Below are 23,352 nucleotides of genomic sequence, written 5' to 3'. Positions count from 1 at the left end.
AGAGCTTCCCGATATATAGCTCCAAGAAACGCCCCGATAGCACTTCCTTCATCTCTCCATACCGCTATGATCTCACCTTCATAGCCTCCCTATACCACAGCAAAGCTGCATCTTACAGCCCTCCGCATTCCGGTTTCAATACCGAGGTTCTCCACTCCATGGAGCATCGGTGACCAGACGGTCGGCAGGGTTGCCAGGTACCAACATCGGCGATTCTTCACGACGACAACCGGACGACTGCGACCGTGGTGGAATCAAGGACAAGAGATCACGATGGAAGCTCAGGCGCAGGCGGAAAATGATCGGAGGCATAATGAGGAGGAAGAAGCAGTTTCGCAAGAAGAGGTGGAGAGCGATGAGGAAGGCAACGAGTTGAGGGAACGGGAGTTAAGACAGCACCTCCCGGATCGGGAGGCCTTTGAACGGAGTGTACAAGAGTCCATGTCGCCAATCGATCGTCAGCACGCGCCGATTCAACCCGCGGATCGAAGGATACACATTATCGGGACAGGGAGTATAGGAAAGCTCGTGGCGCATGCTTTGAGAGGAATCCCGGATCCACCGCCAATCACGCTGCTGTTTCATCGGTATAAATTGTTGCAAGCGTGGAACAAGGGGAGGAAGGTGATTACAGTGGCGGATGGAGAGGCGGAGGTTCCGAGAGGAGGGTTTGATGTTGAACTACGGCCTATGGTTACTAGGCAGCATGGGATTGAGCTACAGCGGGGACAGAATTCAGTCTGGGACATGGCAGATTCGACAGGCATGCTGCCGCATAATGTGGCGGCGATCGTGAAGCAACAGCAAGCTGGGCAGAAGGCTGCTGCGCAGGAGGAAACTTCTCGCCAGGAAGAGTCTGCACAGGAGCAGTCTATCCAGGAAGCGCCAGCACAGGAAGAGCACGTTCAGGAGATTTCAGCTGAAGAAGATTCGGAGCCACAGCAGATGGCTTCCGAGCCGATCGACACCAATCCACAGAGCATTACCATGAATCCACGCGGAGCCGGGTTGCCATACGTCAAGGACGACATGATCCACAATCTGATTGTCACGACCAAGACCGTGACGACCGTTGGGGCTCTAGCATCGGTCAAACATCGCTTGAATCGGAACAGCACAATCTGCTTTTTGCAAAATGGAATGGGCGTCATCGACGTCGTCAATGAGCAGGTCTTCCCCAACGAGGCCACCCGACCGACATATGTCCAAGGTGTAATAAATCACGGCGCGAACACTCCTCCCGAGAAAGCTGAAAGCGACCCTTTCTATGTCATCCACGCCGGCCACGGCACAATCTCTCTTGCGATTCTCCCTCGAGAGGAGCCGCAACCCACTCCATCCGACACAGCCGCTGAACAATCCGAAGCCGACCTCTCAAACCCTACATCCTTCGTCCCCATTACTCCATCCTCCGCAGACGTCCCTGGGACATCTCAAAGACACTACCCCGAAACCGCCCGCTACATCATCCGCACGTTGACCCGCACTCCCGCCCTTGCAGCCGTAGGCTACACCCCTCTCGACCTTCTTCAACTGCAACTCGAAAAACTTGCCGTCAACTCTATCATCAATCCTCTCACTGCTCTCCTCGACGCCCGCAACGGTGCAGTCCTCGGCTCCTCCTCCTTCCACCTCGTCCGCACAGCGCGTATGCTGCTCGCTGAAACGTCACTCGTCATGCGGTCGCTACCTGAACTCCGCCACCTACCGAATGTCGAGTGGCGCTTCTCGGCCAAGCGACTGGAAAAATTGTACACGATTGTGGCAAAGAAGACGGCTGGGAATGTAAGCTCTATGCTCGCGGATGTCAGGGCGGGGAGGCGGACGGAGATCGAGTACATTAATGGATATATCGTGAGGAGAGGCGAGGAATTAGGAGTGAAGTGTGTGGTGAATTACAGCTTCATGCAGATGGTCATGGGCAAGAAGGCGGTTGTCGCGAGGGAGGTCAGGGATGAGGTGCCGGTCTTGGGCAAGAGAAGTGGGTTGAATCCGGATTGTGAGTGATGTAGAAATGTGTGGATGTAGAATCGTTGATAGGGTTTGGTGTACATTTCAGTTCCACGCTTGTACCATATGCGTTCATTTGAAGGGCTACTACTGCATCGAGACGGTCCAAAGTATCTGCTCGAGGTCCTCGCTCTGCAACGCTGCGACCCGCTCCCGAAAGCACAGTTGGGGGTGCGCCAATGGAGAAGTCTACCTACCTACCTACCATACAAGCACTGGCTTGATCGCTTTGCCGGCGTGCATATCCTGTTGACCTTCTTGTCAGTTCCGGAACAAACCAAATCGCAAAGATCCAACTTACATGCAGCGCCTCTTTAAAGTCCTCCGCCTTGTAGAACTTGACCATCTTGTCCACTACACCGTTAGATCAGCAACGTACCCACCAGGCCGCTCAAGACTTTCCAATAGACAAACAAGGCACACCATACCAGGCAACTTCCCCTCTCGATAATACGCGATCATCTCCGGGATGAACTTCTCTGGCACGGAATCCCCTTCCACGCATCCAAACACTTTGATCCCGCGGAACAAGTGCTGGACGTAGTCGAATTTCATCTCGTAGCCTTGAGGTGGGCCGCCGATGATGACAAAGGAACCTTTTGTTGCGACGGAGGCGTAGGCTGGTTCGAGGACGGCGGGGTGGCCGGTTGCTATGGGGTGGTGGTCAGCATCGAGGAGGGCTGGAACCCTGGAGGCTGAGAGGAGTGGGAGACGTACTCTCTATCACAACGTTGGGTCCTCTGCCGCCTGTGATCTCCTTCAAGGCTGCTGCGAGATCTTCTATACCAGTCGTGTTCAAGCCGTGCGTGGCACCAAAGAGGGACTTGGCCTCCTCAATCCTTGACTCCACCCGGTCAACGGCAATGATTGACTTGCAGCCAGCAATCTTCGCAGCCTATTCATGACCTCGTTAGCACTTGGCTATCGTGATTCACCATCTTGCCATTTTCTCACAAGGTCCTCCAGCAACAAAGCGTCAAAGACAAACTCACCATAACAGCACTCAACCCCACTCCTCCCAAGCCCATGACAGCCACGACATCCTCCTTTCCCGGCTTCACCAGATTCAAAATCGCACCCGCACCCGTCTGAATCCCACATCCGAGTGGCGCGAACAATCTCAGTTCCTCCACATCCTTCACCAAACCCTTTGCGCTGAGGATACTCGTCTCCTTGACGATTGAGAGCTTGCTGAAGGAAGAGTGGCCGAAGAACTTGCCTCCGATAGCATTGGACTCCGAGGGAGAGGAGGACGAGTGGAAGACGGAGGACTCGCCGAAGAGATTTAAGGGAGCGAAGGTGTCGCAGTAGGCCGGTGAAGAAGAGGTACAGGATGGGCAGGCGGTGCAGTGGTCGAAGGAGAGGAGGATGGGGTCGCCGACTTGGAGGGAGGATTTGGTAATGGATGGGCCGAGGGCACGGATGTAGCCTGAGCCTGGAGGCGAATCGGGTTAGCTGTGATTGACAGGTGGTGCTGGCTTGTCTCCGTCTCCCTTCTGCTTGCCGCCGATAACTCGTGGACGGCTGCTGGGCCTTTGACCGTCTGGATCCTTGATGTTCCACCTGAAGCGAGCTGCCATTGATACCGGACTTCAAAGCTCCTCTACCAGCTGCGAGCTCACTGAGACCGCATCCACATGGATCGCCGTTCGAACAAAGACCACACAAACACTCACCTTCATGCCCTGGCACAATCGGAAACCCCTGCGCCATCCCAGGTCCTGTCAACGAGATGTCGGTATGACAGATTCCAGTGGCGACCATTTCTACCAGCACTTCTCCATCGTTCAACTCCGTCGGAATATAGACTTCCTGAAGAGACCAGTTGGCGGCGGGTTTGTGATCTTCGCCGGGCTCAGAAGCAACGATGGCGGTCGTCTTGGTAAGATTTTCCGCGGTGAGAGGAGATCTGAAGGCGCGGGTTGGGCGAGGGAAGGCCATGGCTCAAGTGGTAGGAAAGATTCTTGGATGCGGTTTGAGAACCTTTGGTAGGCTTCTTTTCGGATGAATGTGAACTTCAATTGCGTCGGCAGTGAATCGCAAGCGTATATTCCAGTTTCGACACCACGACCGAGGCAGTCCAGTAGATCACAGTGGTGCAATGTCAGCAGGCCAGTCGGAATTCCCAGGTCGTTGTTCAGAGTATGAGGAATGAGAGTATCAAAGAAAGGTCAAAAAGGGACGAAGAGCCATCCAGAACATACCTCTCCCTCATTCACCTCACACGGCCGATCAGCACAGGTAGTAGGGATCTCCGTCCCACATTTGCCGTCCTCGGCGAGGCAGCTCCATCCTTCGAACTTACCTGCGCCTTCTGCTCCCTCTTGCTGTACATCGAGCTCCCAGTCTGACGCATGTGGGCAAAGCTGTTCCAGAGCAACATCGACACGACGATGGACTTTTGCAGCGTGTCTTGCTACCGCAGCAAGCGTTGGACTGTGATGGAAGTGAGGTCGCTCAACACACACGACTTCCTCCCCACTAGTCTCAGAAGCACAGACCCTCTTGGCGAGCACTAACCTCTTCGAGCGCCTCGCCTGAGAGGGTCTGAGGGCCCAGCAGCGTTTTTAGGTAATGCTATGTAGCGCCGCGACATCGAAAATTCAAAACTACTTTTATCGTATAATTAAGGTATATATAAGAAGCTACATGTCGATCTAATTGTACTACTATAAAAATTATGCTGTAATTCTATCGCTGTCGTGCGTAGTAGGGGTATTAGTTTCTAACTAGTATCGTAGCTAGATTCTTATGCTAAAAGCTTAAAATTACTATGCCTATGTCTATTGCGCCCCTATATCCGTCGCTAGTACTATATTATTTGTCCGCTATAGTAAGACGCTGCCGCGCGCGTTCCTCCTTGGCCTTAATTGCTGCCGCCCTGCTCTGCTAATCCGCTAGGTTCTGCTTCGTTAATAGCGGTTGATAAGCTCTTAGTCGTCGGCTTAAGCGACTATATACACTTAACTAAGTTGCTATAGTCTCGACACAGGGATGCTGTCCTGTATTACGATAAGTCGACGGCGCTATGCTACGAGGCGCTAGCCGCGTTATAAACAGGTTGTTAACTTAGGCGGGCCATAGATTTCGGGTCGTCCGCCTAGTATCTCTAGTATTACGTCCGTTATCTAGCCTTATCCCTAGCCTCCCCTCTACGCGCTGTCCTAAATGTGATTCTTGTGTCTTATCTATATAGTAGTAGTTAGAGCTTCCTATATAGTATCTTAAGCCTCCGTATCGTAACTAATCGCGGTTGTCGGATAGGCGCCGTACTAGAAGATCGTATACGGATTCGAAGTCTTGTTCTTACGCTATACGCTCGTCCTGCCGCTGCGCCTAGCGCTCTTCTTCTAAGTAGTTCCGGAAGGCGCGTAACTTTCGTAGACCTTACTTCGGGTAGCGGTTAACACTACGATAGACTAACTAGTCGTCTAAGGAGAAGCATATAGTGTCTAGCGAATGTTAGTATAGTTCGGATGTTTGCCTAGGCAGCTAAGGCATGCTTACTAGTCTCGCTTAATAGTTGTTAATATTAGTGTTCGAGAGAAGTCTTAGAGGCTCTTACGGGGTTATTTTGTATGCTATTCGGTCGCCTAGCTACGCGGCGCAACGTTAGCATCTCGTTAGTAAATTCTGTTAGCTACTAATTGCTATTCGTACGTAGCTGTCGACTTATCTACGTTGCCGGCCTTTATCTAATAAATAGTTATGCTAAAGTGCTATAAGAATAGTAATCGCCTCGCGTGTTCTATGATCTTACAGCGAACTCTATTGTTATATAGCAATGTTTAATAAAAGGGAGCCTTACGTTTGCTAGAGTACTAGTAAATAAGACGGTTCGGGTTATAAAGGCACTAGGGTTGTATTAAAAAGGACTTAACTATAAGTATGCTTTTAACCTATAGGGCTATCCTGTCGACAGGTAGAATTAGACAGCGATGTTAGGACTTGTAGTCTACTGCTGTCCGCGTTATGTCTCGTCTCTACTCCTATCTTATATAGGAGTCGCGATGCGTAAAATCTAATGCTCGCTTAGCAATCGCTCTACCCGTAGGGCTATCCTAACGACGGGCTAAGTTCGATGCTACTCTACTAAAGTCGTAGCGCGATGCTAGTAAATGCAATAAAAGTACTAAAATCCAAGTTAAAACATCTGTATGCTCTGTAGTGCCCTCCTATTATCCGCACCTGTCGCTCCGTTTCTTAGCGGTCGCGGTAGCGACCGCCCTAGCTAGACTCGCGGCGCTTCTACTTTCCTGCCTTAGTAGACGTGTTAATAAGGTCCTAGGTTATGTCGTCCTTACCGAGATCCTTTATACGCGTGTCCTAATCCCGAGGCTTGTATGCTCGACGAGCTAGTACCTCCGCTGTACGAGGCTTTACTGCACTTAATAGCGCAACTAAGCAGCTACTACGGCTACGGAACCTGTCGAACATCCCTATCGCTCTAGTCCGGGGTTCCGGTTCTACACTAGGATCCGGGCTAAAACCTAAGCCTAAGTTTATATCCGAGAAAACACTACCCTTCTTCTTCTTGCTAGGTGTCTTATCTACCTTCGAACTAACTATCCTACTATCCTTAAAGGGGGGACGGCTAGACGTCTAGATCCCCTCGAGATCCTTATCTAAGTCCTCCCGTACAAACTCTAGCGAGAGTTAGGAAGTCTTCTTAGAGCGGCGACGACGTCGGCGGCTTACTAGCTAATCGTCTACCTCTATCTCGTCCGCCTAGGGCTACTAGGTAGTGCTCTGCGAGCGGGTAATACGGCGCTAATTACGCGCGAAGTCTTTAGGCTCCCTCCTTAGTTCCTCTAGCTCCTCCTCTATCCTACTAGTTGTCCTCCGAGGCGTCTTCTTCTTTAGACTTACAGTCTTTATTCTTAGCCTCGAAATACCCGATCCTATCGACTAAGCATCTCTAGCATCGGACTTAGATAAGTTCCGGAGCTCTTAATTACGTAGTATCGACCGACACTCCTCTACTCCGTCCTTTAATGCGCTCTTAATCCGTCTAACGTATATAGCAGCATTGTCGTTCCGGCTAAAGGTAAAGGGAACGCTTAGCATACCTACTATGCGGTTAGTTACCCGGATAGAGTCGTCTAAGGTAGGATAGGTAACAGAGTCTAGGATACTAGCACTATTATTAAAGATCTCGCTAATGCGCACTTGCTAGGTAACTCTATTTAGCAATAACAACAGCTAAGTTTCTTCTTGCTTACCACCTTTGCTCGCACGCGATACGCGCTTCTTTACCGGGACTATACTAATGCTGTATAAGTAGTAACTACTATTAAGTAGGCAGTTCGTATAGGCGCCGCCGAAGAGGAGAGATTTGCCGTCTAGCGTAGGAAACGTAAAGCAGCCGTTAACCAGGCCTTTCGCGTCTAAAGATAGTCCGTATTAGTTGTAGCTACGTTAACTTACCTTATCGTCTGGCTCGCCTATTTTATTTGTACCCTTTATAAAGCTAGCTAGGATAGCGCTAAGCTTCGTAGCGCTTCCTTATAGGTTAACGTTTATGTTGCTGCGCAGACGGTCCTTAATTTCCTACGGGCTAATAAGCCTCGCCTAGCTTGCTAAAGAATCCAGGATAGACTCTAGTTCGCTATAAGGGCGACTATTTGTATAAGTCGATAGGATAAACTCTCTACATTTTTGTACCGCCGCTCTATCCTCCTATAATAAAGCCTAATAAAGCTTTCTAATAAACTCCGCGATACTCTTCTTCGTATGCTCGACTCGCTTGTAGCCGAACTAATACTTCTATAGCTACCTTATAATAGCCTTGTACTCCTCCTAGTCTGTTCCGGATAGCGCATTGCCCTAGCTCGCTAGGCGCTCGAGACCGTCGCGGATAATCTTCGCGCGTTTTCCTAGAGTCTTAGACATTTCGGTAGTACTATAGTCTCGTTAGTCTTTAGATTATAAATCGCGGTAAATGTTAGGAAGTTATAAGCTTACAATAGCTGCTTCTAATAAGGCAGCGCAGTTACGAATAGTAGCCTACTCGACGTAAGCGGACGATAGCGGATAGTATAGCGGATAGTATAATAGATAGTATAATAGATAATATAGTAGATAATGTAAGGAAGGCAGAAGGGGAAGGAGGTTAATAAAGGATAGAGAAAGAAGATTAAGAAACGAGGTTAGTAGGGCTGTAGATATACGCAGGTTGCCCTCTATGTAGCCAGCATAATTACCGCTTTCGAGTCGGCTAGTTAGTGCGTTAGCTAGCTCGTGAATTCACTACGCGGCCCCTCCTACGCGTATGACAGCGCGTAATAGGTTTACTATCGCGCCTTGCACGTAGGTGTTTAGGGAGCACGATATCACTTATCGTCGCGGTTAGGTTACATAGTTTACTAGGCTCACTTTAGTAGTAAGATCTTAGCCGTAAAGTCGGTTATATAGCTTATTAGCCTCGCTCCGGTAGTAAGGACTTAGTAGTAACTTTAGCTATTCTAGTAGTACTAGGAATTATAAGGTATGCGGTATAGCCGGATCTAAGATTCATTCCGGTCTACGGTTCAGACCTCGTCTTATAGCTCCTCTTATATTTACGAGCCTCGAGGCTATGTTAGACTCCTTAGTCCGTGTATATGTACTAGGCCCGCCTACTTTAGCGTAGGCATAATGTAAGTCCTAGACTCCGGCATTATAGCAGCTCGGATAATAAGTATAATACGGATGAAGAAGCTGCGCTCCTATTTATAACACTACTAGGTTTACGCAACACCTAAGTAATGTAAGGCGATAGCTAATAGGGATACTAAGGTTTAATTCGAAGAATGTATCTAGCAACTTGCTATCGACCTGTAGGGCTATCCTAACGACAGGTGCGAACAGACCTTTAATAACAGGCTTGTAGTCTATTGCTAATTAGCATGTCGTGTTAGAGCAACTACCGTTCGTAAAATCTAAGGCGCAATGCGCTAAACAAATGCTAAGAAGCGGTCGCTAGTCCTACAGGGCCATCCTAACGACAGGACGGCAGCATAGCAGCTACGTAGGTAATAAAGCAAAACGCGAATCCAAAATAGCAGTATAGGCGCTATAAATTAAGCAAGCTCTAGTATCTTAGTATAGCTATCTAACTACCGCTTACGGCGGCGATTACTCTTGTTTACTTTGTTGCTCCTACTGGGCCTTATAGTGCCCGTAGGTACGGACTCTATAGTAACATCTCGGTCCCCTCTAGCGTCGACTATCTCCTCGTCTGAAATTTGTCGCGGCTTGTAGACCCTCCGCCTAGGCGGCTACGAGGCGCGAGGCTAGGAAGGCTAGGTTACTATGCGACTCTTATTACGACTGCTTAGCAAGCTGCTAAAGATGTTGCTTATTATTAAAGCTTGCTTCTTCGCTAGCGTAGTCTCCGGCTCGGGGCTACTAAACAGGTCGGTAAGTACTAGTTTCTTCCTTCTGGATTTCTAGGCCGAAGGGACGACTAGATCGTCTTTATCTTCGACGTCTATTTCTCCGAAGCTGCTAGGCAAATTCTTTCGATCCGAGCGGCGCCTAGAACGGTCCTCGTTAACAGGAACCCTCCTACCTTAAGTTAGTTGCTCTAATCTCGTACTCCTATACTGCTTGCGCTCTCGGACCTTAGCCTTCGGCATGCTAAACACTAGTATAGAGTCTTTAGATCTGGATAAGGACACCTGTCTCTCCTCAGCCGCGGCTATCTTAGTTTGGTCTCGAGCTATAGCGGTATTCCTAATAGTAGTCCGATATGCTTCTATAGTCTTAGCCGCTACGCTTTCTATCTAACCGACGTAAGCCTCTATAGTATCGTACTAGCTAAAGACGAATAGAATGTTAAGTGTACCTACTAGGCAGTCTTCTTGTAGGATAGAGTCGTTCGAAGTAGGATAGCTAACGGCATCTAGGACACTATCTCCGTCGAAGATGTCTATAATATTAACTTCGGCCAGGACGCGTCCAAGTAATACTAATAGCGGATCGTTGCGCTATCTAGTCGACGTATTAGCTATGTTTTTAGATGCTAGCCTATCGTAAACTTGCGATAACTTCCTTCTGCTAATGCTGCATCCCTTCTTATTGCCGTCTAGTAGGCAGTTAGTATACGCGCCCGACCAGAGCTTAGACAAACTATCCGGCGCCGGGAATGTATAGCAGCCTTTAACGAAGCCTTTCTAGTTATCGTATAGACCGTATTAGTTGCAGCCGTATTAACTATCCTTCTCCTCCGGCTCGCCTATGCGCTCGGCACCTACTATAAAGCTAGCTAGGATCGCAGAAAGCGAAGTAGTGCTTATATATAGGTAGAAATCGTTGCGGCCGCGCATACGCGTAGCGATCTTGTCCTAGGGAATAAGCTTCGCCTAGTCGGCTCGGCTGTCGAGGAGAAGCATAAGTTCGGTGTACGGTCTGCTAGAGGCGTGTAACCTAGGTATAAATCTCTTAAGTAGATCTAGTATAGCACTATCCTCCTATGTAAGGACGCTATAAAGCTTAACGATAAACGCTGTTACCTCGAGCTCTAATATCCGTATTTTTAGCTAGCTGAACTAGTTCGCCTATATCTAGATGTATGCCGCGTTGTACTAGTCTTAATTAGTGCCTAGTAGGGCTTCGCTAAAGTCGGCTAGTCGCTAGAGACCCGAGAGGCTTCTACCGCTCGTAAGAGTGCTTATAGTAAGCTAGTATTCGAGTTCGCGTACGTTTGCGAAGGTAGGTAATAGAAGAGATAGTTAATTAGTAGATAAAGTAGACAAGAGAGTAGATAAGGAAGTAGATAATAAAGTAGAGTCGAGATGTTGTTAGTAGATAGAAGAGTTCCGAGTAATAATGTCGATAGGGCGGTAGATATACTAGGAGGCACCTATGTAGTTAACACAATTAATGCCTGTAAATTTCGGTAAATCAGCTAACGATAGCAGGCGCATAATAGCGCCCTACTACGCCCGGTTTGCTCCTATATAGTACGTAGCGACTAGCGAAGTAACTAACATTACTCTACCTCGCCTTGTTGTAAAAGCTCTAATTCGTATCCGTCTATCGGATCCTAGGATAATATAATAAGTCTAGGTGTTAGGTCGGTCGCTACCGCTCGTTGCAAGTAAGGGTCCGTCCTTAGGTCCGGAAGCTCTATGCTAATAGACAATAAGGGCTAGTCGGCCTATACAATCTGTTGTCCTTTAACTACTACGTTCTTATTAAAGCGTTCTAGACGGCTAACATTCTTAATTAGAGTTACTAGGTTCTTAACACCTATAGCATACAGGTCTATAGCGTAAAACTAGGCTACTACGTTAGGATCCGGATCGACTTCTTTAGTCTTTAACGTCTCGTCCTAGCATGCCGCTGCGATAGCATATACCTCTTTAACTAATTTTAGGGACGTGTGCTTTGTGTTTGTAGACTCCCCGAAGCCAGCCTCTATAACCTCTCGTAGATAGCTAGTATGCGTTACTAAGAGGGTTGCCTCTTCTAGCTAATTCTCGACGTCGAATGTCCTATTACGGCGGCTACTAATAAGAGTCTTTAGGTATTAATTAAGGAACTCGTTTGCCCGGTTAATCTCGAACTAACTGTCCTTAGCACCCGCTATGTTTACGAACCCGTTTGCTAGTATCGCTCTTTATAGCACTAGATCTAACGCCTTAGAATCGGTTAGCCATTTTATCTATAGTATAATAAAAGCGTAATTCTTGTAGCTACGTACATAGAAGATTAGGATACAGCGGTTAACGACTCGACGTAGTAGGCTAATGTCCGCATATTTAATAGCCCGGCTAAGTATATAATACGTCTCGACGATATATAGGAATCGGACATAGTTTCTCCGCTCTTCGTTTCTATTAATCCGGGCAGCTGCCTTTTTAGTCGCCTTTGCCTTCTTCCCCTACTACTTCTTCGAGGAGTATAAATTCTTTGCCTTCTAGGTATTAGCTTTAATAGCATCGGGTTCTAGGCGACGAGCAGACGGCGAGAACACCTTCTCGTACACCTTTCCGACCAGACCTATAAAGCCGTTAGCTAACAGCGCCTGGATGTAGTTAGATATAACATACCTCTTAGGAACTACCGGGTCGATTTCTTTATATACGAATGCTAGCACCCTTGTATTAAAGCTGTCGAGTGTCAGTCGTTCTAGGTAGCTATGCGGCGCGTAAAATAATAGACATATCTTCTGCTCTATTATCTCCTAGTGTACTAGGAGTAACGATTTAGCCCGGCAGCCCTCTCTGCTATTAAAATTATTCTCGATTGCCTATATTAGACACATCTTAAGGTAGAAGAGCCTAGGCAATAGCAGTACCTATTATATGTAGTTAAAATCGTCCTTATTCTCCCGGGACTCCTTTAGCCACGTCTACATATTGCTTACGGAGAGCTAATCGCCGTACATTAGTAGAATATACCTAGAGGGGTTATACGTACTACCTATAAAGTCCTCGACTAGCCGTCGAACACGCAGAACGTCGTCCTTAGCACGTTCTCCGTCCGTAGGTAGTCGATTACGAGTACTAGGGGGCTAGTCTCGACTAGTAGGAGGCGGATTCCGTAGCGTAGGGAGGCGGTTCTACGAGGTAGGCAGCTAGTATTATAAGCTAGGAGGCTAACTCTATAAGGTAGGCAGCTAGTACTATAAGCTAGGAGGCTAACTCTACGAGGTAGGCGGCTAATATTGCGAGCTAGGAGGGCAGCTTTACGAGGTAGGCGGCTGGTATTATAAGCTAGGAGGGCAGCTTTACGAGGTAGGCGGCTAATATTATAAGCTAGGAGGGCAGCTTTGCGAGGTAGGCGGCTAATATTGCGAGGAGGGGGGCTAAATTTGTATGCCGGGACGATAGTTATTAGCTATAGGCGACTAATTTAGAGGAGCGGGCACTTAGGTCTGCCTAGTAGAGAGCTAGGTCTAAGTAGTAGGAGGGCGTTCGTAGCAGTCGAAATTACTAGGGCGGCAGATCTAGTCTACGTTCTATCCTTTAACGGCCTGTTTATACAATTCCCTAAGCTTAAGTTACTCCTCTAGTATATTCTTTATAATGTTATAAGTACCTTCGGTCGTACCCTCTTGTTCGTAGATTAGATTTATAGTAGTACTAATAGTTTTCTACTTTACTATACGATTAAAAGCCGGGAATTAAGGGAAGCCCTTTACTTTAGTCTAGTCGATGCCGTTAGGGTTAGCTTCGCTACTAGTAGCGGTATCTCTACTAATACTAGGGTCCTAGCTAACATTCTTCTTCTTCTTCGGTTTCTTTTTTAAAACAGAATCGTTAGATTCGATACCGAATGCCTATGCAACGTTAGCTAAATATACCCTTACTATAGCGCTTGCGATTAAGTAGAGTAAGATCGCCTTCTACTAAGCGTCGTGCTAGTTGCCCGGGCTATCTAGGATGTCTTGTAGCTAAAGCGGCCTATCCTTTCGGAATAGTTCTTTCTTTAGGCCTAAGCGTAGCACCTCGATACTCTTAAACTATTTTGCGGTAGTAACATGTTTTAGGACGTCCCGCCTACCGAAGCTATGCTAGCCGACGCGGGCAAAGTAGTCTAGGTTGTCGAATATACTATAGGTAAGGTTAGACCGGCCGAATGCCTTAATACGACCGGCAGCTAGGTCGTAGAGCATCCGGTTGTAACGGTATATACTCTTTAGGTATCCGCATATACCTAGTCTAGCTAGGACTACAAGAACGCGACGTTTGACACCTTAACTCTACAGGTACACTCCTAACTACATAGCGAACTAGTTCCCGGATCGAGGATGTCTTATACGCAGAAGCATACTAGAAATAAGACTAATGTAGCGGAGCATTAACTTAGAGAGATCCTAAGTTGCCGGCAAGCCTAAGAGCTCCTTTATAAGAGCCTAAATAGATAGGACGTACTAACCTATAGCTACTACCGCGTCTCTGTAATCTAGTTCTTCTGCGGGCAGTTTTCTGTCCTAAGACCCGAATTCCTATATAGACTTAGTAATAGAACCTATACGTACTAATATTGCTTACCTTCCGTCCCTTTAGATCCTCGAGCTCTTTCGCTAGACTCGCAGTACTTAGCTACTTACTATTAGACATATATAGTGCGATGCACTTTACTACTTTATCCTCCTATAGAATCCGTACTAACTTTGCCGCCCTAGTAGCCGCCCGCTCGCCCTAGTTAGGTATGTTCTATTCTTTCTTAGTCGTTATATAAAGCGTTAGGAAGTCCTCGAACGACAGGTGCTGCCCGCGAATAGTCTGTAGTATAAAGTCCACTTTCTCGCGAGCGGACTTCGAGTCGCTATACTAGTTGTTCCCTCTCTTCCTCCTAGTCGGCTTAGGTTTCGTCTGCTAGCTAGCTTTGGTCGTAGGTAGCAGCGAGCCCTTAGGCGAATTAGATAGCGACTAGGGGGCAGGTAGACGAGGACTACGTATACGGCGAGAACTAGAAGCTAACTATTGTTAATCTATATTATAAGATATTAATATTAACTTAGCTTAAGATAAGGTCGACGATAGTATTAACTAATGTTAACTAAGAGCCTAGTAGCTAAAAATACACTTATAACTTAGCATTCTTAGTAAAACAAACTACCTAGCGCCGACTACCTCTTCTCTCTATTTAGCTTATCTATATAACTATTAATCTACCCGAGTCGATGCCGCTAATAAACCCCGTTTACGACCCGCTTCCTGCCTTAAGATGTTTCTATAGTTATAGGCGACTAGGCTGCTTCGGAGGATGCTAGAGAAACAGGAGTAGGCGCACGAGAGCCTCGACGATTAGGATCTAATTCTATGCCGAATCTGCGCACCGGCGAGGCTCGGGCGATAATAGGACTAGAAGCCGCGCTCTTGCCCTTCCGAGAGCCTACCGCTGTAGGGCTAGGAACTGCCGTAGGAGGTAGAGGCTAGGCGCTAGCAGACAGGCCGGGAGCAGGCAGAGGAGGAGCTTTTGCCTTCCCTCGGCGGCGCTTAGAACTAGTAACGACTAAGGAGGTAGGCAATACCGGGGAGGGTATATAAGCAAGGACCGAACGAGCACTGCTAGCAGTAAAGGCGACAATACGAGGGTCCGGAGCACTAGCAGACCTTACTTCCTAAGAGGCTGCGAAACAATCCCGTTCTCGACTAGAAGAGGCCTCTTCTCGTCGGAGCCGCTAGCGCTAGCGCTCCTCCTAGCGCTCCCTCTCCCGACCTTCGCGCTTAGTCGCAAGCTCCTATAGCCGCTAGGCTTTAATAGACTCCGCGACCTTGCGTAGGGTCGACAACTGTAGTGCTAGTATGTCGCACAACTTAGAAGAGACTGCGAAGTCGACACCTATATAGAGTCCCTAAATCCGGCTATAGCTAAAATTAGGTAGCGCGTCCTCTATACTGTACGCTTTAGCAAGGTAGTTAACTACATACGAAGGTAGTAGAGACCTAAGAACTCCCGGAAAGATAGCGTTGCTATAGTATAACCGAGCGGCTCCGGACTCCTATTTAATTAGACTATCGCGGATCGACTTAAGGTATAGCCGGGTAATGCTTGCTGCTGTACGAGTACCTAGATTAGTCGCCTATTCGAGCACATAATCCGAAGGCAGAGCGGACGCCGGCGAGCAGATATCGCAACAGATACGTCCTGCTACCGGCCTAGGTACCTCGGAAAACAACTTAAGTGCTGCAACGCGGCGACAAGACGGTAGAAAGGACATACTGCTCGGCGGACAAGCGTTAACAAACTTCTAAACACATCTATCTATCTTGTCGCGCTTCTGCTAATTCGTTAGTTTACCCTTCTTTTTCTTCGACTAGCTAACCTAAAGAGGCTTATTAACATCTAAACTAGTGTCTAACAGGCAATCTATGTTAGCGTTAGAGCTCGTAGGCGTTGCGGTATCGTCGTCTGCTTAGCTCTGCTATCTCGTAGGGACCTAAGAGTCCGGCGGCCTTTGTATAACCTAATTACCGAGCATCTACGGATTATGTAGGAACGTAAACGAACTAGCTCCCTATTTTCGACTATCTCGGACTACGCGGCTAGTACGCTAGATAATAGTACGCATAGTGCTGTTTATAGCTAGTCGGTACTGCACAATGCGTTTAATGTTAGGTAAGTTAACCCCTAGGCTAAGCGCCTTAGTAGCTAGAAGGATGCGGATATAGGAGTCGGGCTTCTGGAACTCTCGGATAACATTTGCCTAAGTCCTCCTTACAGTCCTGCCGTAGTAAGTCCTTACGAGCTAGTGTACTTCGTCCGAACTTAGCTAACTAGGATACCTTACTTAGATATAGGCCCGGAGACTAGTAGTAGCGGTATAGATGCCGGCACGGCTGTTAATAAAGACGACCGTCTTCTCTACGCTCTAAGGTCTAGTAATGCCGTCCGGGCCGACTAGGTCTGCGAGCAGATACCGAAGCGCCTACTAGTTCGTTAGCATCCCGTCCGGAATAGTATAACACCGCATCGATATCTCCGGCCGATCGATTAGATCGCGAATAAGCTAAGTATCCGGGTCGAACCTAGCCGCCTTCTAATATTTGAGTAGAGTAGACGTATTAAGCGTCGTAGAGCAGCCGTAAAACTTTACCCGCTTGTAAAGTATAGTCCGGAGGTTCTTTAGCTAGGTATACTATTTCCGGAATCCTCCTCCCTTAATGCCCTACTAGTAGACGAGATAAAACTTATCGTAGACGAGTATTCCTAGCCTTTTCTATACGTCGGTCCTTGTTATAAGCTTCTAGAACTAGGACTGTATAGCTATCTCTAGAGACAATATTAAGTAGGTGCACCTGCTAGAATACAGGAGTTTCTAGTCGTCCGCCGTAGTACTAGCCTTCGTATTATGTGTTAGTGCAATTAGCTTACCTCCTATGCCTTCGATCCTTTTAAACTGTTCCCTGCTAATCTAGTTTAAGGGCAAGATTAGGATCGACATCTTATTGCGGATAATAGGCTACACCTAGAAGACGAGGCTCTTGCCTACGGACATAGCAGCGATCTAGACAAGATCTCGGTTGTTAAATAGCAGCTAGTAGAGTGCCCGGACCTACGGCGGGCGAGCGTAGTAGGGAAGGAGAAGTCGTACCGCCTACTAAACTAAATGTATCTGCTAAGCGGTAGTTATAGGTAGCCCGCTATCGACAGGGATAGGCTCGTCGATCGCCTAGTTAATTGCATTGCGTACCTAAAGAAACGCCCGCCGGCGCGACAGCATAAACAGACTACTAACTATGTCTTTAGGTATCTCGAGGGTTAGCTTGCCGTTAGCGCCTACCGGACTAAGCTAGGTAGAACGTACAGCTTCCAGGTTAGTGTTTTGCCGCTATGCATTATATAGCGCCTAAAGCACGACCTTCTCTATGCCTGCGTTGTTAACCTCTACTAGCGTACGTAACAGAGCGGCAGTTATCTTAGCTACCTATTCGCGTCGCCTAGCGAAATAGATCCTTATATCCCCTCTACCTAGGACCTTCTATATAGACAAATCTTCCTCGGACGCCTTAACAGATGCTTGTAGACTACCCTAAAGCCCTCCTGCATCGTCGAAGTTACTAGGTACGTCCGAAAGCCCGCTATTACTGCTGTCGTCGTCGCCCGGGCACCTATCGAACTAGTCGAGCAGGGTAGCTATACGCTCGATATCTACACTAGGAGACTACTCTTACGATCGATTTTCCTCGACGACCGACGTCCCTGTACTGTTCTTATCTTGTCCGGTGCTGCTAGTACTAAAGCTACTCGAGATATCGCTAGCGTAAGATCGGGGATTAGCAACCTTAAGTTGTCTACGGCGGGCCTTTAGGGGAGCTATTAGAGAATCGGGGACTGTAACTTTGTAGAGGGAGCGCGTACGGTTCTAGTAGATATAGTTTTGTTAGCATTAGTCGCTAACTACGACCTCTGATAGAGCTCGCGTCCTGCTATATAAACGCGTTGTTAAGATGCGAGGTACGCGAGCTCTATTAGAGGTCGCTACTAAGGAGGTATAGACAAATAGATAGCAGGAGGTTGTTTAGCAGGTCTAGTTATATAAAGTTATAGTATCCGAAATTTGAATATTATACCTAGTGTCGCTATCGTCGCTACTAGCCGTTATTAATGCTACACTGTATGTTAGTAGTGTTTACATACTAATACTACGCTCTATTACGAAAAAAGCGCGTCTAGACCCTTAGACTACCTACAGTAGGGCCAGCTACTTGCAGCTAATAGGCCCGTTAAGCGAGGTAGTCTGAGCGCCTGAGACTACCTCCCCACATTTCATCCCCAGAAATGGACCCCACAGTCTAACCCCTTTCGGCTGTAATTGCCGCTTTTGCCAGCATCACTCTTGATCTTTCGTCTTCCTTTACATCCCACGACTCATCAAAGTGCCATCTACGAACGGCACAGACGAGACCTGGCAATCGGCTGTATGCGTACCCCGGCCGGAGCACAAAACTTGAACCGGACTGTCATACGCGTGATATCGAGCCTCGACGGAGGGAAATACCTCTCTGGGTTCGTTGCAAGAGAATGAATTCGTAGTTGGAACTTCATCTACCACGACTGGAGAGGTGGAAGCCCTTTCCATCTCTCCCTCCTCTCACGACCGTCCGAACGGCACTCGATCCCTCCTGCAATCAGATGTGCTCCAGTCTTACATCGCAGTCCCAGAGACCAACGCGGGAGCGGATGTATCTGATGCAGAGTTCAGTACGAGCAGCAAGAAAGTCGTTGCAAGGCGATGTCTTACTGTGTTCAGTCGGGGAAGGGGAGACAGTGGTAGCAAACTTTGAAAAGTTTGCAGATGTACTTCGTGCATTGATAGTCCGAGCAGCAGGTGTCGGATCCATCCTTCTTGATCTTGCAACCGTCTGCAGCGATGTCAGTGAGCGAGCCGAGATGACTTGATAAGGTGGTGAGTCGGACCATAGAGGACTCCGCAATATGCCCTTGCTTCGAGCGACGCCTTCTCGAGTGGAGACTTCTCGAGAGACGAGATCTCGGGTGTTGACTTTTCGGGTGCCATTGGCGTGGCGGCGGACAGAGCCGCGCCGAGCGACAGCCAGGTGACAAGGGTGGAGGAGACCTGCATGTTGTGTTGCGGATGGAGATCGTCTCGTGCCTTGGAGGGATAGATGTAATCGTTCGAAGGCGTGAGGGTGTGAATATTTGGATCGGTGTTGGAGTGAGACGATGCTGTCAAGACAAGCGTGCAGACGATTAGGGAGCATTAATACCCTTCGCGAGAGGCTCACCGCTCTGGCGGCATCGGACTTCATCACCAAGATCGGTAGCGAGATGCCCTTGGTCCTGGTACAATCTCGTCGGCGGCCGTCAGGGTCGATAACCTAAGCTTGTGGAGTGAGAACGAGAGCAAGGTGTGGTGTCCCAACCCTCCAGCATATGAACCATGCGCAGGAATGGCGTCGGCAGCTCCTCCACCAATACCAGCAGCGTGACCTTGATGTCCGTGATACGAGTGCGACGACGACTTCCTTCGACTCGACGATGAGTGGGGAACCTTGCTTCTTGCTTTGCTGAATCTTGACTCACCCGCCCCCCGGAACACGAGGACGCGTCCCTAGCCCGCCTCTGAACCTGGAGAGTCTGGGTCCACGCTACTGCGCTCGCCGTCGACTTTGACCGCTCATCATTAAGTGCAAGACTTACAACTCTCTCGGAAACTTCGCTCTACCCTCGAGACGTGGATCACGATTTCTCATCTATAACTTCAACGAAGAATGTTGACTGGGCTGGTGCTTGGAAGCTGACGCTATCCAATGGCTCATGGTTTCCTGGTCGGCAGACCTCGTTGTTCTGTCAGTCGCCCATGTTGTTGTCGTTAGCAAACCGTACAAGGTCTGCTCGAATGTGGTGGCGGATTCCAAGGCACTCCACCATTGTATCCCTCGACGACTGCACTGTCATCCTTACCATACCGACGGGGATGCCTGGAGAGGATAGTGGGTAGCCTGGCTGACATCTGTTGATGCCACCGCTAGTGCTGACACAGTCTGTCTTGAATTGTTGCGAGTATCCGCAGACGACTCCCACAGCATGCTTTGGTTTGATGATGTTGGAGGATTGTGTGAAACCTGACACTTGCTTCGGCGACAGTGCCTCTAAAGCTAATTATGAGCATCGGGCTCTTCGGGCGACTTTCCGACCCTCTGGCGGCAAAGCATTGAGTTGTTCAAATACAGCGAATTCGATACATTGAGTGACGTTGTAAAGACCCTCCTGCTAGACCCGGGGAGCTCATACCCGTGAATATTGGCTACAAGGCTATGCCCTGTTCACACGAGGACCTCACAGACTGTACAGCGTCTCAGCACATCGGAGTGATCACTTGTGGTGGGCCTCCAGGGGGCATATCAAGGGTCGGATTGGGCAATTGCCTCGTGCTCCGGCCATTAACCTGTGGACAAGGATTGGCCGGTGATCCCTCCGATGTGCTGAGACGCTCTATCCTGCTGACGGGAATCAGCGCTGGCTTCCGAAGACCTTATCATTGCCTGGTTCGGGCAGGGTCGACGGATGCCTAAGCTCGTATTGGCTCGGGAAGCGTTCGTGAAGCAATCCATGTTTGGATGACAGAAGCTGTAACCGTCGGATGTGCTGACTCGCTGTACATATGGTCCCTCTCGAGTCTAACGCTTGCAGAGTAAAAACGAGACGGAATCCTGAGGACATTGCTTGGGTCAAAGGTTTTCCGCTTTGCCCAGATCGCGTAGCCTCCGAGACGCAATTTTGAAAGGCATTCAACAGACTGTCATCGAAGCAGTGACCAGTTGAGTGTTGGGCATGTGAAATGTGAAAGAAGCGGTGCGAATAGCGTCATGACAAGGCTTGAAAGCATATGCAGGATTGCGTTGGCTCGTTCCCCACTGATCAGGCCATCGTCGTGTCCGGCTCGGGGTGCGTTCGCAACGCTGCACCTCGTATGATGTATCCTGGAATATCCAGACTTCTCAATTCCCGGCGATTGAACTACAGCGGGTTGGCACATCGGTGTAGCCACCGCTCCATACATATAGTAGGGACTCGAGTCACTCGATTGGTCCGATTACTTGTATACAGGCCACGTAACCTTAGGCAAGGTTTTAGCGGTGGCTACTCCGATGCATCGACCCGCTGTACTGATTCGGCGGACACTTATTGCGTCACTCCCAACCTGCCCAACGTTCTCCGTCACCGACCCTGCGACAGTATGCCGCATGACGGAGTCGTGCTGCTGCACGGGAAAAGTCGTAATCGGGCTGAAATGTGGGGAGAACGTGACTGAGACCCGAGCAGATCGAGTCGGAGTTTGCGCATAGCTTCCTCTCGACCTGCCGATAGGTCGTAGCGTTCCTGACTGCGTGTCGGCATTGTAATCCGTCGATGTCGGAGGAAGGCACATCTCCCCTTCCAATGGTTCATGAGTGGGGTCGTCTTGCTTTACTGATGGCCTATGTGTGCTCTTCAATTTCGATGGTACCTTGCGGCAGCCTCTTTCAGCTGTGGGACGTGTGACTCCATATCGCAGCGTGAAACCATTGGCGGCGAAAAGCAACGGAGTGCGGATCCTTGGAAATCCGGAATGGCGATGCTTTGCAAGTCTGACCCATCTAAGCGTGCTGACTGCTCGTCTTCCTTGTTGGACAAACGACGAAGGCGGGCTTCCGATTGCATAGGGTCAGGTTTCCGAGAACAGACCGGCGCAAGTGTGGAGTTTGATGTCTGCATATGCTTGAACCATGTCTCAGGGGGAGCGGATGGTAAGCACGCCCCTGGGAAGCGTCCATCACCGGTGCAGTAGCTTCGGTTGTGAAGATGAGGTGTGTCTGCGAAGTGCCAGTCCGCCGTATGGTCTCCACCATTTCGTATATGGCGACATCTCTCCTCGCGTACGTAGAGACTGACACAAGCTCGTGTCTGCAGTTGTTTCCGAAGCAGTGGCTGGTGAGGCTTAAGAAGCATGTCAACGCATCAGTGCGAACAGTTCCTGCAAGGCTTTAGAAGCATGTCCGGGGATCGAATTGGTCCGCACCCTCGTAATCAGGTCATCAGCCCTCAGTCGAGGTGTGAGAGGGGTCCGGCATGCACTCATGTGGTTGCCAGGATCTCTGAACCTTCTCACCCCGTCCCGGGCGACCATCGATAGGTCGACCCCTGTAATTGGCTGTCCATTGCCAACGCGCCCCATGTCCTGGAACAGGAAGCCCTAAGACAGCATGCAGAACGACCGCCTGTGACAGGGCAAAGATTGCATACTGTACAGGTCGAAGTTCCGGGTCAGCGAATACGAGCAACAGACCGAGTCGGGCTTCGGCTGCGAGCCGCTCGAGCGGGTTTCATCGAGCCGATAGGATAACACAGACGCGTATCTGGAATGACTGTCGGCGTCAGAAGTGCAGTGTAGGGTCTTGCCGATGGTTGACGAGCGGTGTGGAGTCTCTCTCGCTTGCGCAAACGATATCAGAAGGAAAGACAAGAACAAGGTAGTCGTCGGATGTTGCCGAAGCCCGAGTAAGAGCTATGACTAAGCATGTAAGACAATGGACGGGGACCTTTTGCCACCCTGCGGCCTCTGGACGTGGCCACTACTAGCAACCATCTCATCAATTCAACTTCCTCCGGTGGGCTTCTACTTCGCAGGGGAAGCACGAACCGCTTGCCTCGACCACCTCATAGACTCCATGTCCGTGGCGAGACATCGCGTCAGCCTTATAACGACATCTCGTACTTGTTGTAATTGGACTCAAGCTGAGTGGAAGAACACCTCTGATTGGCAGGTATATATTGTCATGCAGAGAGAATCTTAAGTGTGAGATTCTCACTTTAGCTATCTGTGTGTGTGAATGCCTTAGCACTAGTCACATGCACTTCACTAATAGTTAGTCTAATAATCTACAACACTCCCCTATTAGCAGCTGCATTATTACGAGCTGTCTATTACCTAAATATAGCAGGTATTTACCTACTACGTAGCTAATGCTCGGCTTTAGCTTGTTAAAAAGCATCTTCTTCTAGCTTTTTTATTCCTCTACTTTACAATCTACACCTCTTATCTATTTAGCTAATTTATTAGCTAATCTATTATCTATCCCTTACAGCTATTAACAACACAATCTACATTACTAGCTATAGCTTCTAGAAGAAGAGTAGCTTTCTCTGTCCCTAGGAAAACCTTCTAGCAAGTTATCGATAAAGCAAGAGCTATTAGTAGTAGAGATCTCCTATAGATCTACAAAGATAGTTCTGTAGCATATTAGACTATGCATTAACTTATTAGAGGAGAGATAAACAGACACTATAACAGAGTGAATATTAGGGCTTAGGGTCCCTTCTCTTTTGTAGCTTGCTTTAATAGGTTTATAGCTAAGCTTAATAAGGATCTCCTTACTACAGACCTTATTAATATAG

At 48.7% G+C, this 23,352-nt stretch overlaps 2 protein-coding genes across 2 annotated transcripts; one reads left to right on the top strand and one right to left on the bottom strand.

Annotated features, from left to right (window-relative positions):
- Window positions 1–432: 432 nt before the first annotated feature.
- On the top strand, window positions 433–1,323 carry MYCGRDRAFT_106471 (uncharacterized protein; the record flags this gene model as incomplete). Its single annotated transcript, XM_003847745.1, has 1 exon — window positions 433–1,323. A coding segment is annotated over one exon (882 nt), but the record flags the coding sequence as incomplete, so codon positions are not given.
- An 888-nt stretch (window positions 1,324–2,211) lies between these two features.
- On the bottom strand, window positions 2,212–3,951 carry MYCGRDRAFT_51145 (uncharacterized protein; the record flags this gene model as incomplete). Its single annotated transcript, XM_003847499.1, has 6 exons — window positions 2,212–2,256; window positions 2,312–2,364; window positions 2,439–2,660; window positions 2,728–2,905; window positions 3,003–3,445; window positions 3,687–3,951. 6 exons carry the CDS (start codon window positions 3,949–3,951, stop codon window positions 2,212–2,214), a joined length of 1,206 nt encoding a protein of 401 aa, XP_003847547.1.
- Window positions 3,952–23,352: the final 19,401 nt, after the last annotated feature.

Source organism: Zymoseptoria tritici, chromosome 13 (assembly GCF_000219625.1).
Source record: "Zymoseptoria tritici IPO323 chromosome 13, whole genome shotgun sequence".
In the NCBI taxonomy this organism is placed as follows: Eukaryota; Fungi; Ascomycota; class Dothideomycetes; order Mycosphaerellales; family Mycosphaerellaceae; genus Zymoseptoria; species Zymoseptoria tritici.
The sequence above is the reverse complement of the archived record's forward strand: the minus strand, read 5'-3'. Positions and strand labels throughout refer to the sequence as shown.